This window comes from Lagopus muta, chromosome 4, assembly GCF_023343835.1.
Source record: "Lagopus muta isolate bLagMut1 chromosome 4, bLagMut1 primary, whole genome shotgun sequence".
Classification (NCBI taxonomy): domain Eukaryota; kingdom Metazoa; phylum Chordata; class Aves; order Galliformes; family Phasianidae; genus Lagopus; species Lagopus muta.
The window spans coordinates 71,002,234-71,021,888 of NC_064436.1; the positions used below are offsets into that span (position 1 = coordinate 71,002,234).

General features: G+C 57.1%; 2 protein-coding genes across 2 annotated transcripts; one reads left to right on the forward strand and one right to left on the reverse strand.

The window, feature by feature from the left end:
- Nucleotides 1–35: 35 nt before the first annotated feature.
- On the reverse strand, nucleotides 36–10,751 carry AUP1 (AUP1 lipid droplet regulating VLDL assembly factor). The gene is made up of 12 exons (XM_048943487.1): nucleotides 10,594–10,751; nucleotides 10,308–10,445; nucleotides 9,801–9,951; nucleotides 8,597–8,784; nucleotides 8,440–8,512; nucleotides 5,672–5,745; nucleotides 4,728–4,794; nucleotides 4,068–4,173; nucleotides 3,585–3,740; nucleotides 3,246–3,406; nucleotides 2,960–3,048; nucleotides 36–184 (listed from the first exon to the last, which is right to left on the reverse strand). Exons 1-12 carry the CDS (start codon nucleotides 10,641–10,643, stop codon nucleotides 136–138), a joined length of 1,302 nt encoding a protein of 433 aa, XP_048799444.1. The 5' UTR covers nucleotides 10,644–10,751; the 3' UTR covers nucleotides 36–135.
- Nucleotides 10,752–10,777: 26 nt separating this feature from the next.
- Nucleotides 10,778–18,148, forward strand: HTRA2 (HtrA serine peptidase 2). The gene is made up of 7 exons (XM_048943488.1): nucleotides 10,778–11,283; nucleotides 12,172–12,640; nucleotides 12,848–12,880; nucleotides 13,169–13,277; nucleotides 13,815–13,884; nucleotides 17,370–17,465; nucleotides 17,774–18,148. The coding sequence occupies exons 1-7, from the start codon at nucleotides 10,934–10,936 to the stop codon at nucleotides 17,937–17,939; spliced, it is 1,293 nt and encodes a 430-aa protein (XP_048799445.1). The 5' UTR covers nucleotides 10,778–10,933; the 3' UTR covers nucleotides 17,940–18,148.
- Nucleotides 18,149–19,655: the final 1,507 nt, after the last annotated feature.

Genomic DNA, 19,655 nt, shown 5'->3' on the forward strand with positions numbered 1-19,655 from the left:
CACGGAGCAGCGCGGCCCCGCCCCGCCCCCCCGGACACCGCCGTTTGCTTCCAGCGCCGTTTATTGCCGCTCCGCCGCTCCCGGCCGCGCCGCCCCAGCCCCGCGACGCCGCCGTTGCCGCTCCGCTCCGGTCACTCAGGGGCTGCCCCCGGCCCGCGCCGCGCCGTGCTTCTCGGCGAACCTCCTGCGGAGAGACGGGCAGACGGTACCGCACGGCACGGCGCGGCCGCAGCGGGACCCCCGGCGGGGACAGCCGCGGAGCCGCAGCGCCAGGAGCACCGAACGAACGGAGCCGGGAAAGCGAAGCCCCCCCCGGCCCCGTCTGCGTTCGGCAGCCCCAACGCGGGCGCCCTGCCGAGCGTGAAGAAACTCCTCGGGTTCGGCTGCAACCAGCGCGAGCCCCGCGCCCCTCCAGTGCCGCACTGCGAGGCGGCGGAGCCCAGGAAACAGAGCGGAGGACCGAGAGCGGCACAGGGGGGGTGGGAAAGGCCAGGAAGGGCTTCGCAGCCCCTGCAGCCCCTGCAGCCCTTCCCTCTGCAGGACAGATCCCAGTGCCGGGCTGAGCATCTCGGCCCGCAGCAAAAGGCATTGGAGCAGCGGAGGGAAAAGGAAGATGGGGGAAAACGTGGGTGTGGGAGCTTTGTAGCTTCAGGTTCTGGCAGCGAGATGGGCCTGCAGGAATCCCACATCCCTGAGGGTGAAAGGTTGGAGCTGAGATGGACTCGGGGATCGGGTCGGGCAATGGCCCCGACGGGAGGGAACTGCACGATGTGGGTGAGGCTGCTCTGTGATCTCTGGCTGGGAGAGGAGCCCAAAGGAAGCAAACGTCCCTGCTGTGTTCAGTTAGGGCAAGCAGGGGCTGAAGGAAGCAGGGCAGTCAGCCTCACCTCCATCTGCGCCCCCAGTCCTGCAAGCCACTTCCTAACACACGGGGGAAAAGAGATCAGGAGCAGTTAGCATGGATCACCAAGGGAAATATCACCCACAGCCCTGACACAGCGCAGCGAAACGACTGGCCTGGCTCTGACACTGCTGGAATGGGGGCTGGATGGGCAGTGAGAGATCAAATGCCACCTGGTTGGCTGGGCCCAGAGGTGGCAGCCAGGGGTGAGAGGAGAAGCCCAAGGTCAACAAGGGGTCCAGCCCTGTCTGCCATCTGCACTAACAATCTGGACAGTGGCACTGACTGCATCCTCAGGAAGTCTGCAGGTGACACAAAGCTGGGGTGAGCAGCAGGTACAGCAGTGTCACACTGCCACGGGAACCCGGCCTGACAGGCTGGAAGAACTGCAGGAACCTCAGCAAGAAGTGCAGATCCCTGCATGTGGGAAGGAGCAGCCGCAGCACTGGGCTGGAGGCACAGCAGCTTAGCAAAAAACAGACCTGCATAACGCAAAGCACGGCCAGCAGGTGAAGGGAGGTGATTTATTCAGCACCACAAAGGCCATCAGGGATGCTGGGTTCAGTTCTGGGCTCCCCAAAGCAAGAAACAGTGACAGAGTCAGGGCCACAAAGGCAGTGAAAGGACTGGAGCTTACTTCCCATAAGGAAAGGCTGAGAGAGCAGGGGCTGTTCACCCTGGGGAAGGCCGAAGGGAAAGCTCATCACAGTTATCACAGAATCACAGAACAGTCTGGGCTGCAAAGGAGCACAGCGCTCATCCAGCTCCAACCCCTGCTGTGTGCAGGTCAACCAGCAGCCCAGGCTGCCCAGAGCCACATCCAGCCTGGCCTTGAAACCTGGGGCATCCACAGCCTCCTTGGGCAACCTGTAACAGTGCCTCACCACCCTCTGGGTGAAAAACTTCCTCCTGATATCCAACCTAAACCTCCCCTGTCTCAGTTTAAGACCTTTCCTCCTTATCCTATCACTGACAACCCATGTAAGCAGTCCTTCCCCCTCCTGTTTATGCGCTCCCTTCAAGTACTGGAAGTGCTGCATCAACGTCAATAAATACCTGACAGGTGGCACAAGGAGGACAGAGTCAGGCTCTTCTCCTTGGTGCCCAGTGCCAGGCCTAGGGGCTCAGGCTGCAGCTGAGCTTGGCACCAGATGGCTTCTCCTGCTCACTGTAAGACTCCTGCACAAGGTGGGGACTCCACTCTGTAGCAGTTCTGTGCCACTTTGGATTGAACCAAAGCCTCTGTGATCTCTGCCATCTTCTAAGGTGTCAGCCAGGCTCCCCTCCAGACACGCAGGCACCACGAAAACATCAGCTCCTTTGGGAGCTTATTCCACTGATTGAATAGATTTCCTCTACAGAAATAAGCTTACAACTTCTGACCATCAGTTACTATTCTGCATTTCTTTGACAGATTGAAAAGCCCGATTCCTGCACCCAGAAAAATAATCACATACAGCGAGCCACCTCAGTTACTGTCAGTTTAACAGACTTCACTTCCTCTCCTATAATTTTACGGCTCCTCTCCAAATTCATCCTGAATTTTCTGCATCTTTTCTAAAAAAAAAAAGAAAAAAAAAAGAAAAAAGCACCACGTGCCAGAAGTGGGCACTCACTCCACTATTTGCATCATCTGAACTGCACACAGAGGTCAAACTCCCTCCCTGTCCCCTGTCAGCATTCTCCTCTTTCACTGAGGAAGATTAATGGCAGCATCCCTTTGCCAAACAGCGAAGTCCCTCTTCTAACATGAGTGTTCCACAGCATCAGTACTTATTTCAAAGACGTCCACAGCCTCACAGTGGCTCCTATCAGTCAAATCTGTTACACCAGAGAACAAAACCACTTTTTTTGCTAAGCTCTGTCCCTCAGAGATCGCGGTTCTGGCAAATAGCTTCTATCCCACTCAGTGCTCACAAACAGAAACCCGGCGGCAGCTGAAGGCAAACAGAGATTTCCAAGATGACAACAGGCTGCACGCCTGGGAGAGGTGAAGCAGAAAAGCGTGGGCAAAGTATGGGGCAGAGCGTGGTGGGATGGGGCTGGGGCTGCACTCACCTCCTGGCATAGTCGTACAGCGCGCGCTTCCTCTCCTGCAGGGACAGGTGCCGTTCCACGGGGGACTTTGCAAACTGCTTTGTAGCTGGCTGGAACAGAAAGCACAAAAGTCAACTGGAAACAAAGCCAGGAAACCTCCTGATTGGCCCTGTAAGCACCCAGCATGCTGATTTAACCTCCAGTTTAAAACGCTCGGTTCCCCTCACGTGGCTGGCCCCAAACACAGGCCATCATGCTCTGTCTGCGAGCCATCAGTGCAGGGGAGACATTACAACCCTCAAAGTACCTTGGAAGAAGGCAAAGCCACGGAGCCCTGGATGCCAGAAGCTGATGCAGCCCAGGAGGTAGATGGAGCAGGCAGGTCAGCACCAGCCTCACTTTCAGGGAAGAAAGGCACTCTCCCCTCCAGCAAGTTGGCAATAGTGGTATCCACACAGTTTGACTGGGCTGTAGGAGCACAGGAGATGCGTTAAGAGAAGGAGCTGCCACAGCTAGGAAGCTCATTTTCTTTCTACTGTTGTGCTTCACAGTGCAACAAGGATGAGGGGCTTTTGCTTCCAGGTGTCACCATCACATGGCACAGAGGGTGATCCTGTGTCCCTGCTAATACTGGGTCTAAGCTTACCCAGGTCTGTCCTGATGACCTCCAGAGGCACGTGAGGCAGAACCTCCTTGACCTGCTGAGCCATCGTTGTGATCCGTGCATCCTCAGGAGCAAAGGATCCAATACCAGACAGGCTGGAAGGCATCCTGAGCCTGGCTGCCAGGGGCTGGCTTGAGGCTGCAGGAAAAGAAACGGGGTACAGGAGGGTGGCCTAAAGGCACACGGCCTTAACACGTTGCAGCAGCCCCATTTCTCATGTCCAAATGGGAACATTAAGAAACCAGGACCTCCTGCACACCACCACCATGTCTGTGCTGAGGAGTGGAGATCCTCTCCCTTCCAGCAAGCTACATCTGCAGCATAGAGCATGCAGGCACCCCTCGTCCCTAGGAGGATGTCTCACATCTTCTCCTCTTCTTCTACACATGAGAAACCAAGAGCAGACTGAAGTGTCCCCAAAGGCAGAGCCTAAGTTGCCGCTCCACACTCGGGATGTGTGCCTACCTGGGGCAAGGGGAAGATGGGACGAATGTCTCAGCCTCTTCATGTGCTCAGCTTTATCTGCTGCAGTGAGCCGTGTGGATACCACACCCAGCTCCATGGCCAAGAGCTGCAGAAACACAGAGAGGACGCACAGCACGCATGACCCAGGCATTCCCATCTTGCAGGGAACGCATCAGATGTACAGAGCCTGTTTGGAGCCACACTGAGGGGAAGAGGCCTGGGAGCTGATTTCTCCAAGGCCTCAGTGATGCCTTTCAGTGTTGCACGGAGCACACAAAGGACCAGGAGCGTGCAGTATAAAACAGGCTGACACAGAGACCACATCTTTGGTACAGGACCTCCGAAGTACCCAGCAGTAATGGGAAGCTGGAGGAACAATCACTGTTTATTTGACTTGTGATATTGTGAAAGGGGACTTTTTAGCACATAGATTTGAGCTGGATGGGGAGAGCTTTGATAAGTGGCAGAGAGGATTGAAACGCCTGCGGCAAACAGGCCATGGAAAAACAGAATTACAAGGGGCAATAAATACAGGCCAGAGCTCCCATAACACGAATATGCCCAGCCAGGAACGGCCTTTGCAGCTCTGCCTGCACCCCGCTCTCCTCTGTGGCCATCCCAGACTTGTCCTACACATCCCCTCCCACGTTACCCTCCTACCTCCTGAACACGGAGCGCAAAATCCTCACTCAGCTCTTCAGCTCGTCTGGGGACAGACGGCATCCACCTGAATGGGGACAACAGCACTGGGCTGACTGCTTCCCGGGCTGCTGCAGGAGCCAGCCCCATCTGGGACCAGCAGTGCAGTGGTGCCATCCCACCTCAGCTCGCCCCACATCTCTTCCCACAGGACGAGTGTCAAACCTGCCCCCCATCGTGCAAAGTTAGGGGAAGGTATGATTCAATAACAAAACTGGCTCACCTGATCTTTATTAACACCCAAGCATAACAAAGTACCTCCTAATGAAGCTCCCCGAGAGGCTCCAAATAACAAAGTGCTGCCATTTATGCGGGAGCACAAAACAGACCAGCAAAACACGAGCCAGGTACAGCTGGGAAGCTGCAGCACGGAGACTTTATTGAGATATCCCAACCCCTAAAGGCACACTGGAAAGAATTTATCTCCAAGCCCCTCTTGCCTGCCTCTGGACCTTTATTACACCAAAGCTACTCAGCCAGCCTGGGCTCAGTTGGACCTCAGACAGCTGATCTGAATCCTCTCTGCAATTCACGAGGGACTGCAGGGAAGAGAAGGATGCCAGAGGACTGAGCCGCCTGCACAGCATCACTCATGAGACCCGAGCAGCTCTCGAGTGAATTACAACAGAGGAGCTGGCTTCAAAAATACACTCATCAAACTTTAGGTGAAAGCCCTGCAAAACTCCTCTCCTGTCAGTGAATGACAGCAGGAACCAAAAGCCCTCTGCAGTTCTGAAGCTGGCTGAGAGGAGCACGGATCAGCAGCACTGAACAAAGCCGTGCTGCAGGATCAACAATCAGTGCATACCAGAAGATCCCTCACTTCAGTGGTGAAAATGTCAGTCTTACTGCCCACCCCAAACCCTCACCCAACAAAAGAGAGAGAGAGAGAGAGAAGATAGTACCTTACTTGATAAACTGTGAAGGGAACAAAGAAGGTCCAGAACAGCTCCGTAATCCAGGAGGAGTCAGCTACACTCTGGGGAAGAGAGAGAATGAGGTTACAGCCAGCACAACACAAACCAGTCAGGTCTTTGTGGGGAAAACAGGCTGCAGAACAGAGCCAAGGGCTGGCAGTGAGTAACAGACATGCAGCAGAGATGCAGAGGGTGGGCAAGAGGGGAGGCTCACCTTCGTCAGGCCTCACCGTGCAGAACAAGAGAGTTAAATTTTTCACTGCTCCAAGCTGCCTTTTCCTCTCCCAGGATAGAAGATTTTCTCTCAGTATCTCCACATTCTCTTACAGATAATGCCTTTAGAAAGGACTTAAAATGCTCTAAGACATAATGCTCCCTTGGAATCTGAGGGGAATCATATGCGGATGGGAACAGCCTGTGTAATGACTCAGCTCCCAGCAGCTGTACTTACACACTATGAAGCCTCAAAGAACTCCTCCTTTTGAAAAGAAATCATTAAGGGTGAACCATAATTTATTTCTGTCCTCTATTTCTAAAAATTCATAAATAATCTCCCTAAGGATTGCAATGCCTCCCAGAAGAGAGCTGCTGAAGACTGGAAGAGCCGCACAGAGTGGTGGGCTGTGCAACCTCAGCAGGACGCAGCTCAGCCCAGACCAGGAGTATTCTGACCGTGAGCACACAGCTGAACTCCAGAGAACCCCCCCACCTACACTTTCCAATGGTTCTACCCAATTTTCAATTGAACAATTGCTGCTCCTAGGATTTTTTAAAGCTGGTTTCTTTTGTCCTGCAGGTGATAAAGCTTTCCCCAAGCTGGTGGGAACGCCATCTCAACATCTACAGCTTGCAACACCGCTCCCTCAGCTTCTTTCACACATGACTTTATCCTCAACCAAAGCCTTGCACGTGGTTTGTTCAGTCACGTAGGGCAACACAAAGAAGCCTCATCTCCTGATAAACAGAGCTGAGACCTGAGAAAACCAGGATCAAATGCCTTGTAGTGATTCCAACACTCAGCTTCACGGTGCCCCCACTGCACAGCACAAACTTACACCTTCCCTCTGGGCTTCCAGCTAATTGCAGCTACAGCAAATTCCTCCTGAAGCCCAGCCTGGCGTCACACACACCAGGTGAGCAGCTGCGTGAGCCTTCTGTACAGCACTGACTGAAACATTCAAAGCATTCCATCTCCTCACCCAGGAAGTTCTTGATTATGTAAAGCAACGCAAGAAATTCTACACTGCATTTACAAGAAGTCCTGCTCAGCTCCTGAAGGTAAACACCTGAGACAAGAAGTGATCACAGCCATCACCTCCAAGCAGGCCGGCAGTTCTGTGCATGCCATCCTCCCCAGTGTTCACCAAGGAAAAAGGCACACAGGCCTCCCACAACGTGTCACATCACACGGAGCTTCCATGAGGAACCAAACCACAACAGACCGCTGACTCACCCCGAGCCATGCAGAACAAGGCAGCTCTCCCACTTCACTGGAGCATTCATTCAAACACTTCCTCGCAGTTTGAAACCTTCATCCTAACCCAAAACTAAGCTCATGTCTTACCAAGATCTGGGCTCAGCACCTGCTAAGACTGCTGTGTGTTTTGTCAAAAAGGAAGAAGTTTCTCCACTTTTAAGCCACTTCTCCACTGCGCAAGCAGCTGCCCACCACCACCTCTGTGCCTTATCCCTGATAAGCTGATTAAACTGAGCACCTTTAAATCCTGCTCTCTGGATCCTGTATCACACTGACAGCCTTCCTGAGCTCTCTCTACTGCTGCCCCACTTTCTCAGCAGCTGGGCTACCAGAGCTTCACACCGTAATTTAGAAGCGGCTGCCACCATGGCACATGTGCAGCTTGCACTGCATTCCTTGCTCTGCCACACATTCCTCCTGCTGTGCACCCACAGACCACATCAGATTTGCAGGTATCAGCACAATCCCATCAGTATTCCAGACAGTTCATTATTCACCAACTCCAAGGACCTCAACACTGTGGCCCGTGGACAAAAGCAGCAAACACCAAGTGGCAAAGAGCTAATTCCTAATAGAATATCACGTGAAAAGTGTCTGTGTGGGCAGTGAAGTTTTATGGCCTCTTTGTACGTGGCTTTAAACCCACACAGTGCATCCTGCCCCCTTAAACAGACGGAAAAATAAAAAGAATCTAAAATGTCTGACAGACATAAAACACATCTTCTAATCATGCAGATCTATTAACTGTATCTTGAGAGGAGGAAACCGCACTCTGCAAACGAAGTGAGAGCAGTGTGACTGCAATCTGCTCAGCAGCACCAGCACCCTAACTATGAACTTTGCCACTTTGGTGCAGCTGGTGTTGCATCACGTTACACAGCAGGACCTGGGAGCTGTGAGTTCAAGAACCTCATCCAGAGAGCATTGAGTAACTCTGGAGCGTCGTCCAAACCCCACGGGGGTTGCAGTTATTCTTTCAAAATGCTTTAAAAGAAGGGAACTCATGAAGAGGGTATGAGGTGCTGATGCTACAAGCATAGAAGCCAGACTAAGAACAAGTACTAAAACTGTGAGCGTAAAGAAAAGAACGATTTAGCCAAAGGTCTCTGAGAGAGGCAGTTGAAAAGCCAACTACAAGCACGCAGAAACTCATCCTCGGGATGACAGGAACAAGGCCAGGCTGCTCTCTCCACGGGTTTCAAAGCAGAAGCAAAATGAACGACACGACGGAGACCCTCTCGGGCTTTCAGAACTCTTCCTTGCCCTGCGTCAGACTCACCACAGTGATCAAAGGCCTCTGAACCTGCAGGGCAACCGGCTGCACCACATCCAGGATGGAGAACGGCCAGGAGCTGCAAAGGAGGAGTACAGCTGTCAGCAACTTCCAAAGCTGAGCCAACCCCGAGGACGGCCAGCTCAGGACCCGACTGCAGCACCTGAAGCGGAGCAGGCCGGCCCGGCCATTGGTGGCAGCTTCCTCTGGGAAGAGCAGCAGCGGTGGGTTTCCTCTGTGAGACGAATATGCCTTCAAGGAATCGACCAGCTCAGCTCGGCTCCCTGTCACTCCCAGCTCCATGAAGCCCCGCGACCAGCAGATGAAGCCAGGGGCACCATTCAGTGCGGGCTGCAAGGAAAAAAAACAAGACAAAGGAAGAAATGTCACCTCGTTCTCCCTTCAAGGCCTACTTGCTCAGGTGTAAATGGGAAACAAAATTTCTGCTTGCTAGCAAAAATGCCTCTGGGAGTTGAGGGAACAACCCATATGCTAACAATGCTAGCAGCAGAGAATGTGCTACTTCCACCCAGGCTTCGGTGGTGGCTCTGGCCCCAGTTCCCTGGGAATTTGACTCCTGACCCACAATTCAGATCATATCCCATCCACCTGAGCAATGAATTCCTCTGCCTTGAATGTCAGTCACATTCCCCATAGTTTCTCTCGGAATTCCCAACATGCTTGGCAAGGGATACTTCCAAGTGCTGGCTCTTCCAGCCCAGTCTACGGCCATTCAGGACACACTGTACCACTCAACTCCCAGGAACATCTGGTGCCTGTGAATTCAGGAACTCCACACCCCAGGGAATTTTCTGAGTGCAGGGAAAGTCACACAGCTGTCAGCCCGGCACAACAGCCTGAGCACAGCATCCTGCTTGCCCTTGGTGCTGCCAACAGGTATAAAAAGCACCCAGCGCTGTAAGGAAACCCCACACACAATGCTGCTTCTGACACAAAGGTACACATGTCCAAGGAGGCTGTGGATGCCCCATCCCTGCAGGCATTCAAGGCCAGGCTGGATGTGGCTCCGGGCAGCCTGGTCTGCTGGCTGGAGACCCTGCACACAGCAGGGGTTGGGACTGGAAGAGCATTGTGCTCCTTTGCAACCCAGGGCATTTAATGATTTTGCAATCTTATCCACTCAATAAAACCAATCCTCACTGTAACCCTTATTGTTACCTCTCACATTCAGTTTTTCATGCAAGCATGAAACTGAACCACAGAAAAAACTACTTCAGGCTTGCACAATCCTAGGTTAATAAATAAGAACTAAAAACGGTCAGAGCAACATCTAAACTCTGAAAGAGCCATCTGTGTGCTTAGAAAGGTCCGTACAGCCCCGCCATGCCCTGCAAGGCACCACTCACCGTGTTACACGAGGTCAGCAGGTTGACAACATTGTGATCAAAGTGTGTGACGTGGTTGGCAATGTACACCTGCACAGCGGCATCGCGGGGACGGGGACCGCTCTGCTGCACAAAGAGCCCCAGCACCGAGCACATCACACGCACAATAAGGCTGGGGGGAGAAAAAGGGTTCCTTCAGATCCTGCAGTCCGAGCCGCGGCGGCCTCAGAGAGCCAACAAAGCAAGAAGCCAGGACTCGGGGTGGTTTAGGGAAGGACACGGGTACAAAAGGGGCCGATACGACAGACTGGAACCGTTCGGGGCCGCAGACCAGGGCTGCCTGCAGAGCTGCCAGTATAGCAGGACGCGCAGGGCAGGAGGCTGAGAGCGCCGGGGCTGACAGCAGCGTTTGAGGGCACGGCCCGGCCCTCAGCGCGGCGGCGGTGGAGCCGCAGGGCGCAGAACGGCCCCAAAGCCGCCCGGGAACCCCGGCCCGGCCCGCCGGAACCCCGCCCGGCCCGCACGCACCGCCGCAGCATCCCGTCGGGCAGGATGCAGCTGACCAGGAAGACGTGCACGCCGATGAAGAGCCGCAGGACGAGCAGACACAGCCCGACGGGGGCGTACAGCAGCAGCGCCAGCAGCACGAAGCCGTCGTTGGGAAACCTGCGGGAGAAGAACCGCGCGGATGGGCGCCGGGGCTCGGGGCGGCCGCTCGGCCCTCGGCCCTCCGCCCGGCCCGGCCCGGCCCGCCGAGCCCCCCGGCCGCTCCCGGCCCCTCCGAGCGGAGCGCGCCCGGCGCCGCGTCCCTCACCGCTGCGAGTCGAAGAGCCGCTCCGGGCCCGGCGCCGCGCTCCGCTCCATGCCGCGCCCGTCCGCTCAGCGCCGCCAGCCGCCAGCCGCCATCTTGCGCCGCCCGCCCGGACCGCGCGGGGCGCCTGGGAGGAGCGCGGCCTTCCCGGCGGGCACCGCGCCCGGCCGGGGCTGTGAGGCTCCGAGGTTGCCGGGCTGCGAGGGCGGCCCGCAGCGCCCGCGGATACCGGCGGGGCCCGGGGACGGCGGCTCCGAGCGCGCCCCGCTCCTCCCTGCGGGCCCGAACCGGCCGCGAGCACCGCCGCTCCCGGCTCTCCCCGCTCTCCCCGCAGCACGGCGCTATGGCTGCCCTGGCACGGTGGCTCCGCGCTCCGCCGGGCGGGACGCGCTGTTGCCGGGCGCTGTGCGTGGCCGCCGCCGCCGTCCCCCGCGTGCCGCCGCCGCCCCCTCCGCCTCCCCCCGCCCCTCCCGCCGGCTCCCGGCTGCTTGCCGCGGCTCTGGGCGCCGGGGCGGCGGCGCTGCTGCTGCTGTGGGCCCGGGAAAGCCGCCGTTCCGCGCTGCGCGCCGCCGTGCCCGCCCCGCCCGCGCCGCCCGCGCCGCCGCCCGCCTCGCCCCGCGCTGCCTTCAACTTCATCGCCGACGTCGTGGAGAAGACGGCGCCCGCCCTGGTCTACGTGGAGATCGTGGGCAGGTACCCCGGCCCGCCGCCGTTCGGCGCCCTCGGCTCCCCCCGGCCCCGTGGCGCGGCTTCGCGGCTGCTGTCGTTGCGCTCGGGGCCTCCGGCAGCCCTGAGGTGCCGCGGCGCTGCCGCTCAGCTGGCCTTACGCTCAGCTTGCATGCCGCCCGCGTGGGCGCTGCTGAGATGCTGCTATATTACTGTTTGTAATATTGCAAAATTGCCCCGTTACCTCCTGATCTGCGCCACCGCTCATCACAGCAGCTGGTCGGGTTAGTGCCCGTGGTTCGACCCGCGGTGGATCTGTGCTGCTGCTCCCGGCCCCTTTTGCTTGCTGTGTGCATGGAAGTGCTTTCCTGCAGAATATCCCCAAAGGCAGGGTGAAACTAGCCGGTACTTTGGCCTCCATATCCTCACAGGTTGCTTTGATGCCTTTTTTCAGCAGTTGGGAACCACCTTGAGCCACTGTGACTTTTTAAAGGTCACTGATAGACTCACAGGGACATTAGCTCATCCTGTTTGGTCCTCGTGGCAAAGCTCCATGTGTTCAGGTTATATCTCTCCATAGGTCTGTGCTTGTCTTTCCTAAAGACTGCAGTGTCTATTGCAGCTCTCTGTTACTGTGCGCTTCCCAGTGCGCTTCCATGGTCCTTGTGAGGTGACACTTTTGCCATTGCACGTGGATTTCTGGTTCCTCCTGCTTGCTGCCCCATTGCATGCAGGGTTGTGCTATCTCTTGTGATGGACACCATCACAGAGCATCCGGGCATCCCCTTGCGGTCCCCCGTTACTACCCGGACCACCGGGCTGAGCCATGCGGCTGCCAGCTGCCCCGGCCTCCCACATCCCCACCTGTCCCCTCCAGGTCCCCACACCCTCCTGTGACCTTTGTCCACCTTGCAGGCACCCGTTCTCAGGCCGTGAGGTGCCCATCTCGAACGGCTCTGGATTCCTGGTGTCTCCCGATGGGCTCATTGTGACCAACGCACACGTGGTGGCCAACCGGCGGCGCGTGCGGGTGAAGCTGGCCAGCGGGGAGCAGTACGACGCCGTGGTGCAGGATGTGGACCAGGTCGCAGACATCGCCACCATCAAGATCAAGCCTAAGGTGCGTGCCACGTGGTGGAGGGGCTCCCTTCCTCGCCTGCCTTCTGCTAACCCGGATCCTCTCTTCCAGCGCCCGCTGCCCACGTTGCCCCTCGGGCGCTCCTCTGAGGTGCGGCAGGGGGAGTTCGTGGTGGCCATGGGCAGCCCCTTCGCCTTGCAGAACACCATCACCTCCGGCATCGTCAGCTCCGCGCAGCGCGGCAGCCGGGAGCTGGGCCTGGCCGCCTCCGACATGGAGTACATCCAGACGGACGCCGCTATTGACGTAAGGCACCTCTGCTCTGGGGAAGGGCTCTGGGTGCCGCGAGGCGCAGGGAGGCTGGGCACAGCAACCTGGGAGAGGGGTGTTTCTGGTTGGTGGTCTGGCTCTTTCTCGGCCTGAGCCCTGTTCTCTGGGCTCTGCCTCCTTGCTGTGGGTTAGTGCTTGAGGTTTGCTTTCGTGGCCTCATTGCTGCTCTCTCTGCTGTTTCAGTTTGGGAACTCTGGTGGTCCCCTCGTCAACTTGGTAAGTTCTTGTGCATGTGTCCCAGCGGACCTTTTCTCCTGGGGCTGAGTGCCTTCAGTGCAAGCGTTCTCACCTGTGAGGTGGGAAGGAGGAACTGTGTGTGCTCTAGGCATCTTAAGGGGTGGGATCAAGGAATTGGCTTGGAGTGAGAGCCCTGCTTAGTAGGACTCTTCCCTGCCCAGCCTCAGCAAGATCAGACTGCCTGGATGGGACGGGTGCACAGGCTTCAGGTTTTGCAGAGCTCCATAAAGGTGCAGGTTGGAGAATGCAGTACCCTTTTCCGTGCAGGATGGCGAAGTGATTGGGGTGAACACCATGAAGGTGACGTCAGGCATCTCCTTTGCCATCCCCTCAGACCGGCTGCGGAAGTTCCTGCAGAAGGAGGAACAGCGCAAAAGTGAGTTGGAAGCCTCTCTGCTTGGGTGCTGGGGAACGAGGCCAGAATGAGGGTGATGAAAGAAGGAAGAAGCTGTGGGCAAAGCTGAGCTCCCTGCACTTCTTCAGAGAAGTGGGCAAACACAGAAGAGGAAGAACCTTTGGGGACTAGGAAGATTCTCCCATTGGGCATGAAGCAGTGAGCCCCTCTGCCATAGGAAATCCATATGCCATAGATAAGGCTTCCAGGATTTCCAAGAACTCTGCCTTTTGTTCCTTTGTGTTTGTGGTAAGTTGTTTAATGCAGATTCTTGCTGCCTGGTTCTCACGTTGACATCATGGACTGATATTCTCAAGCAAAACAGTGATATCCTAAACAAAGAAAAGAAACTGTGCAGTAGCTATAAAGCCAGTAACTGAAACTGAAATCTTCTGTTGGTAGGGAACCAGAATCACTGCCTTGAGGTGTGCGGGCTCTGTGATTTGCTGGCTCAGCCCTGTGCTTTTTGGGTGCATGTCTGTTTTCAACACTGTTGTTAGAGGTCCTTTCTGCCCACAGGCTCCTGGTTTGGCAACGCAGAGACGAAGCGCCGTTACATCGGGGTGATGATGCTGACTCTCACACCCAGGTAAGCGCTGTGAGCTCAGCGGGACCGGTCTTGTTGGGAGCTTTTGGGAGGATTGCCTTCACAAGGTTAAGCGTTCACATTCAAAAGTCTCTTTGCTGATATGGTGTTCAGACTCTTGTGTGCCTGGGGTAAGTTAGAAGCTTGCAAATTTCTGTTTGTGGCAGAATCTGCAAGCAGATAAAACGTCCCTAAATCTGCTGCATCAGTGTGTAATTTCATTGGGAGTTCCATAAAGAGGCCTTGAAACGCAACCTGAACAAAGAGCCACCAGAAGTGTTGTGTAATTAGCAGATAAGCATTGTGCCAACTGAAAGCTTTTGTGCAAAATGTGTGAATTGTACTCCTGGGAGGAGCAGTCTGGCAGGTGAACTGCTGTGGTACTGAATTCCTGGCAGAATGTGGGACTTTCAGAATAAGAAAGTGCACGTTTGGCTGCAGGAGAGTCGGCTGCTGGGGAAGGAGGCAGGCAGGTTGCAGAGCGGGCTGTGTGGGCACACAGCACGGCTGCCTCTCAGTGCTGTGAGGCTCCTGGCTGGCAGGAGGAAGGTTGGGTGCTGCCTCTGGAAAGGAATGGTGGTGCTGAGCAGGACAGCACTGGAAAATGGGAAGGGGGTGACCTGCAGGCCTGAGGCTCTTCGCCCTCCTCTCTGTAGCCTGGCAAGAGCACTGTGTTTCCTCTGCATCTGAAGAAATGCTCTGGGTGGCAAAGAGGATTGCAGCCAGACTGCTTGCTTCGGTTCTGCTGGCCTCCAAGACACGGGAGCCAAACCCGGTGCCCGGGGCAGATGCCCTGCGTGCTGTGTTAATGTGCCTTGCTGAGTGCTGGGAGCCCTGCTCAGGACTTTGAAGAGCTCTGCGTGCCCTGGGACAGCGTTGCCACTGCTTCACACAGTGTGTTTGCAGCTCCAAGGTGCAGCAAGCACAGCCGTTCGGGGAGCAGCGGACCTGCAGGCTCCCCTCTATGAGCAGCCCTCCTTCTCAAAGGTTTTGTGCCTGAGCGGCTCTTGAGAGATCCCCGCGGCGCAGTGTTGGTGGCTGCCGTGTGCCTGGCAGAATCGCGTTTCAGGGCCAGAGTTCTGGCGGCTCCTGTACGGTTGGTTGTGTTTGTGGACCGGATGCCGTGAGCGGTGCTGGCTCCTTGCTGGTGCGCAGACAGGGGGAGCCGCTCTGCGCTTCGGATGTCGGGCGGCGGGGTGAGCGGGGGGCGCTGCCGGCACCGCAGGCCCAGCAGATGGCGCTCGTGCTCGCCGTTGGCGCCTGGGGAGCGGGCGGGGCGGCGGGCGGCGTGAGGTGGCGGCACGGAAATGAGGCGGTGCGGAGGCTCAGAGCCACCAGTGCCAACAGAACAGGAGCCGGGGGCGGAGAACGGAGCCCATGTAGGCACCCTATTGCTGCCTACGGAAAGTTGTTACTGAGATTCAAATGATTCTGTGGGGAGGAGAGGAAAAAAAGCTGGGAAATGTCTTCTCAGATGCTATTTAGTATCAAGCTGAGGAAGGGTTGAGCTCCCACTGCCCTGCGTTACAGCATGCAGTATGTGGGGAGGGAGAAAAGGGCTCTGAAAACAGAGGTGCTGGTGGTTGGAAATGAGTTCTACGTAAAACATGCAGTGCTGGTGAGGCGTGTTAGCAGGGAAACATTAAAACACATGAGGCGCTTCTCTGTGCTGTGTGATGGGACTTGCTGGTGTAGGGTTCAAAAGAGCAAGTGGGAAACCTAACAGAAGCAGAGCCTTGCTGCTGTCACGTGCGCAGGAGCAGCAGGCATGAGGCGCAGTCTCGGCTGCACGGTGTGTGTAGATGTGGCCCTGGTCTGAGCGAGCTGTCGGGGGGCCTTGCTGGCATGGAGATCATTGCTTTTTTAGAGTCTTGTATGATTTTGTGTTTTGGATTTGTGACCAAAGCAGTGTTGATAACAGAATCATGGCATGGCCGGGGTTGGAAGGGACCTCAAGGATCACAGAGCTCCAAACCCCACCAATGCAGGGCCACCAACCTCCCCGTTGCACAGCAGCCCAGGCTGCCCAGGGCCCCATCCAACCTCCAACACCTCCAGGGATGGACGGGGCATCACAGCCTCTCTGCAGCTGTTCCAGCCCCTCCCCGCTCTCACAGCACACAACTTCCCCTGACATCCAACCTCAATCTTCCCCCCTTCAACTTCAAACCAATTCCCCTTAACATACAACATCCCAATGCTTTAGCTTCAACTGAGCAGCGCTTATGCAGCGTCCAGGCCTTCACTGATTCTCATACTGCTCCACACAGGGAGTGGGCTGAGGGTGGGCAGGAGGTGGGGACAGGATGCAGTGGGGACTTGGCCCCAGCGATGGCCCAGGCTGCACAATGGTATGCTTAGCACTAAAACTGGGGAGAAGCTTTTCCACAGCAGCTGCTCAGGGACTGGGAGGCAGTTACTGTGTTTGTACAGAGACTGCAGAAGGGCACATATGGTTCTGTGTTAGCGAGTGGAGTGAAGAAGGAGATTAGTTGTTGTAAATGTGAGCAGTAGCCCTGGTAGTTCTGATAGTTCCCTCTGGCAGGACAAGGGGCAATGGCACAAACTGAAATGTGTGAGATTCCAACTGAACACAACAGACCCATGGTTTTAACTGTCAGAGTGGTCAAACCCTGCAGCCTGAGGGGTTGTGAGTCTCTGTCCTTGGAGATACTCAGCACCAGTATCAGCCTTGGGCAGCCTGCTCTGGCTGGTGTAGGACCAGCTCCCTTCCAACCTCATCTGTGCCGTAATACTGCAACATCGAGAAGAGATGGCAGCTTGCAAAGCTCAGTGAAAAAAGGTACAGTGCAGTTCAGCAGCAAAGCAAGGAGCCGTAACCAGTGGGGAGCAAGGAGCTGGGTGCTGTATTTCCTGGGGTTACAGTGGATCTGAACTGGTGCTGAGGCTGTTTACATTATGCACAGCTGTGAGAACCAGCTGGAGTGTTGTATCCAGTGCTGGATGTGTTGGAGAGAATCCAGAAAGGAGAAGAGAGAGGAGAGGAATTGAGAGCTGGGGCTAGAAAAGCTGATCTGGGGGAACACTGCAGGAACTGGGATTATTTAGTCTAGACTCCAGCAGAGAGATAGAGGTATGCTTCTGCTTGACATTTCTAGCAAAATCAAAAGGATGTAGCTTTTCTTCTGTGAAGAAGAGGGAAGTGAAACTTCAGGATGGGAGCTGCAAGTCCGATACCAGGAAAGCTGTCTGAAGTGGGGCTGCTCAGACACAGGACGTGCATCACCAGCAGCTGGGATCCAGCTGGCAGCAGTGCTGGTAGTTTCCAGTTCTCCCTAGCACAGTCAGGACTAGTTTTTGTCAGAAGGGTGGTGGCATTCGAGTGACCCCAGAGTTTGCAGCTGGTCACTTGTGCAAGGGCACAGCAGGAGAATTCTGCAGCATTTTCCCCAAGCGTGGTCCTGGCTGGATGGGAGCCCTGCTCTGCTTCCCGCCTCACTACTGTGATGCTCATTTTTCCTCTGCAGCATCCTAGCTGAGCTGAAGCTGCGTGACCCCAGCTTCCCTGATGTCTCCTATGGAGTGCTAATCCACAAAGTGATCATCGGGTCCCCAGCCCACCAGTAAGTGCTGCCTGGTGCCTCGGGGTGGGAGAGCGAGTACACAGGGCGGGATGGGTTTAGCTCTGAGGGCTTTGCTGCAGAGCAGCAGGGGTTGGGGCCCGCAGAGCAGCAATCTGCAGCAGGAGCTGAGTGGAGGAATGTGCTTGGGCTTGGCATCCCTTTGACCAAGCTACCTGTGGAGCTGAAGGAATGCCTGGCACAACAGCCCCAGCTTCCTGAAGTGCCTGGCTCTCCTTCCTTCCTGGAAGACGAAGCCGCAGACAAGCGTCTGCTTCACTTGCCATGAATTTCTTTCCTTCTCCCCTCAGGGCAGGGCTGAAGGCTGGCGATGTGGTGCTGGAGATTAATGGGCAGGCGACGCGCCGTGCCGAGGATGTGTACGAGGCAGTGAGGACTCAGCAGAGCTTGGCCCTGTTGGTGCGGCGCAGCTACGACACCTTGCTGGTGAGCGTCGTCCCTGAGGTCACAGAGTAGCTGTGCTGCAGAGCAGGTCGCTCTGACTGCTGGCTGACTGCGCCGGCCAGGAGCCGAGGACGCAGGACTGAGGCACATCTGTGTGCCATCGGGGAGAGACTGGGAGCTTGCGAGGGCCTGGAGGGGCCAGGCAGGGGGCAAGGCACTGGGGCAGACTCGGTGTGAAACCACTCCCCTCTGTGCGCAAATAAAGTGCTTTTCTAGGTGCCGTGTGGCCTCCTTTCCCTGGCACACGGTGTCCCAAGTATGACCTGCGAGCAGCTGGGCTGTGAGAGCCGCCTCCTCCTGCCATTGGGAGGAGCGGTGATCTCCTCGGTGCTAGGGGAGATGTGTCCTGTCATCTCCTCAGCATCTGTGGTCTGGGCTGTGGTCTGATTCCTCCATCCGTAACGTGTGGCTCCTGGGGGCACCTTCTCTGCAGGTGAGAGCGGCCCTGGAGCTGCAGAGGGGCTCCCTGGGGAGAGCCGTCACTGCCTCCCTCCCTGCGCAGGCTGAGCTGCTCCTAGCCAGATCTCACTGCTGTGGCTGCTCCCAGAAGCCTTGTCCTCTGGGTCAAATCACTTCCACGTGGAGCAAGGACTCCAGTGTCAGTGCCCGCGTCTGCACGCTGAGCTCAGCTCTCTGGGTCGCACAGGGAGGATCTTCAGTGTGATGGCTGAGCCAACCTCGGATCTGGCCGGGGCAGCGTATGGCCAGCCGGAGGTGCAGGAGGACCTGTGGGAGCTGTGCGCGCTGCCCTGGCGCCGTCTGTCTCTTCCCCCTCCCGCCCCCCATCCCTCCCCCAGTTGTCTGTCAGCACCAGAGCGCCGCGCTCCCACGCACGGAGGCGTCCCGGGGGACCCGACCGGCCCTTCCCCGCTGCCTTCCTCGCTTGCTCCCTCCCCGTCCTCTGCAGCTGGCGGCCAAGAGCTGTGCTGAGAGGGAGCAGCTCGGGCCGTCCTTGCTTTCCTGGAAGAGCCCCGCTCCGCTCCGCTCCAGCCCCAGCGCTCTGCCAGCGGCCGTGGGAGGTGGGGAGCGGGGAGCGGCGCTGCCCGGGGCGCTGCAGTGACCCGACTCCAGCGGCAGGAATGCGAGCAGCGGCCGGGCTGTGCCCGCGGAGGGGCTTTTGCCCCCCGTTGGTGCTTTTAGATGAAAGCAGCACAGTTCCTTGGGGGGCTGTGGCGGAGGGCAGCTCCCAGCGCCGCTCCCGGCGTTCCCCTTCTGCCGCCCAGAGAACAGAACAGGGCTCCTTTCAGGCTGGCCCTGGCCTCGCCGCTGGAATTTGTTCCCCGGCGAAGCCCAGCCGCGGGAGGGGCGGCAGCGCACAGGGGAAATAGCTGGGACGTTTCTCACATAGCTGCTCCGGCAGCGCTGACCGCAGCGCTTTCCAGGGCCGCGGCCAGGGCCTGCCCTGCTGCGTGCCGACGGCCCGAGCTGCTCCTCCGTGCTGCTCTGCAGACGGCTGAGGGATGAGGGCTGCGGGAAGTGAGGTGGCTCCCGCTTACCTGAACCTCGTACCCCACATCTGTCCAGTCTCGTCGGCTCAGAGGGGCTTTGCGCCACCCACGCCGCTCCCTGTGGGGTTGCTCCCTTTGGAGGCAGCCCGGAGCTGCAGTCCCTGCGGGGCTGTTGGGAGTTCGTACTGCTTGGGATTCCTGCCGCATAACATCTGTGTTGCATCTGGCGCGGGGCAATCTGTGCTGCACTGCATCAGGGCTGAGCCAGGGTGGCCCCATC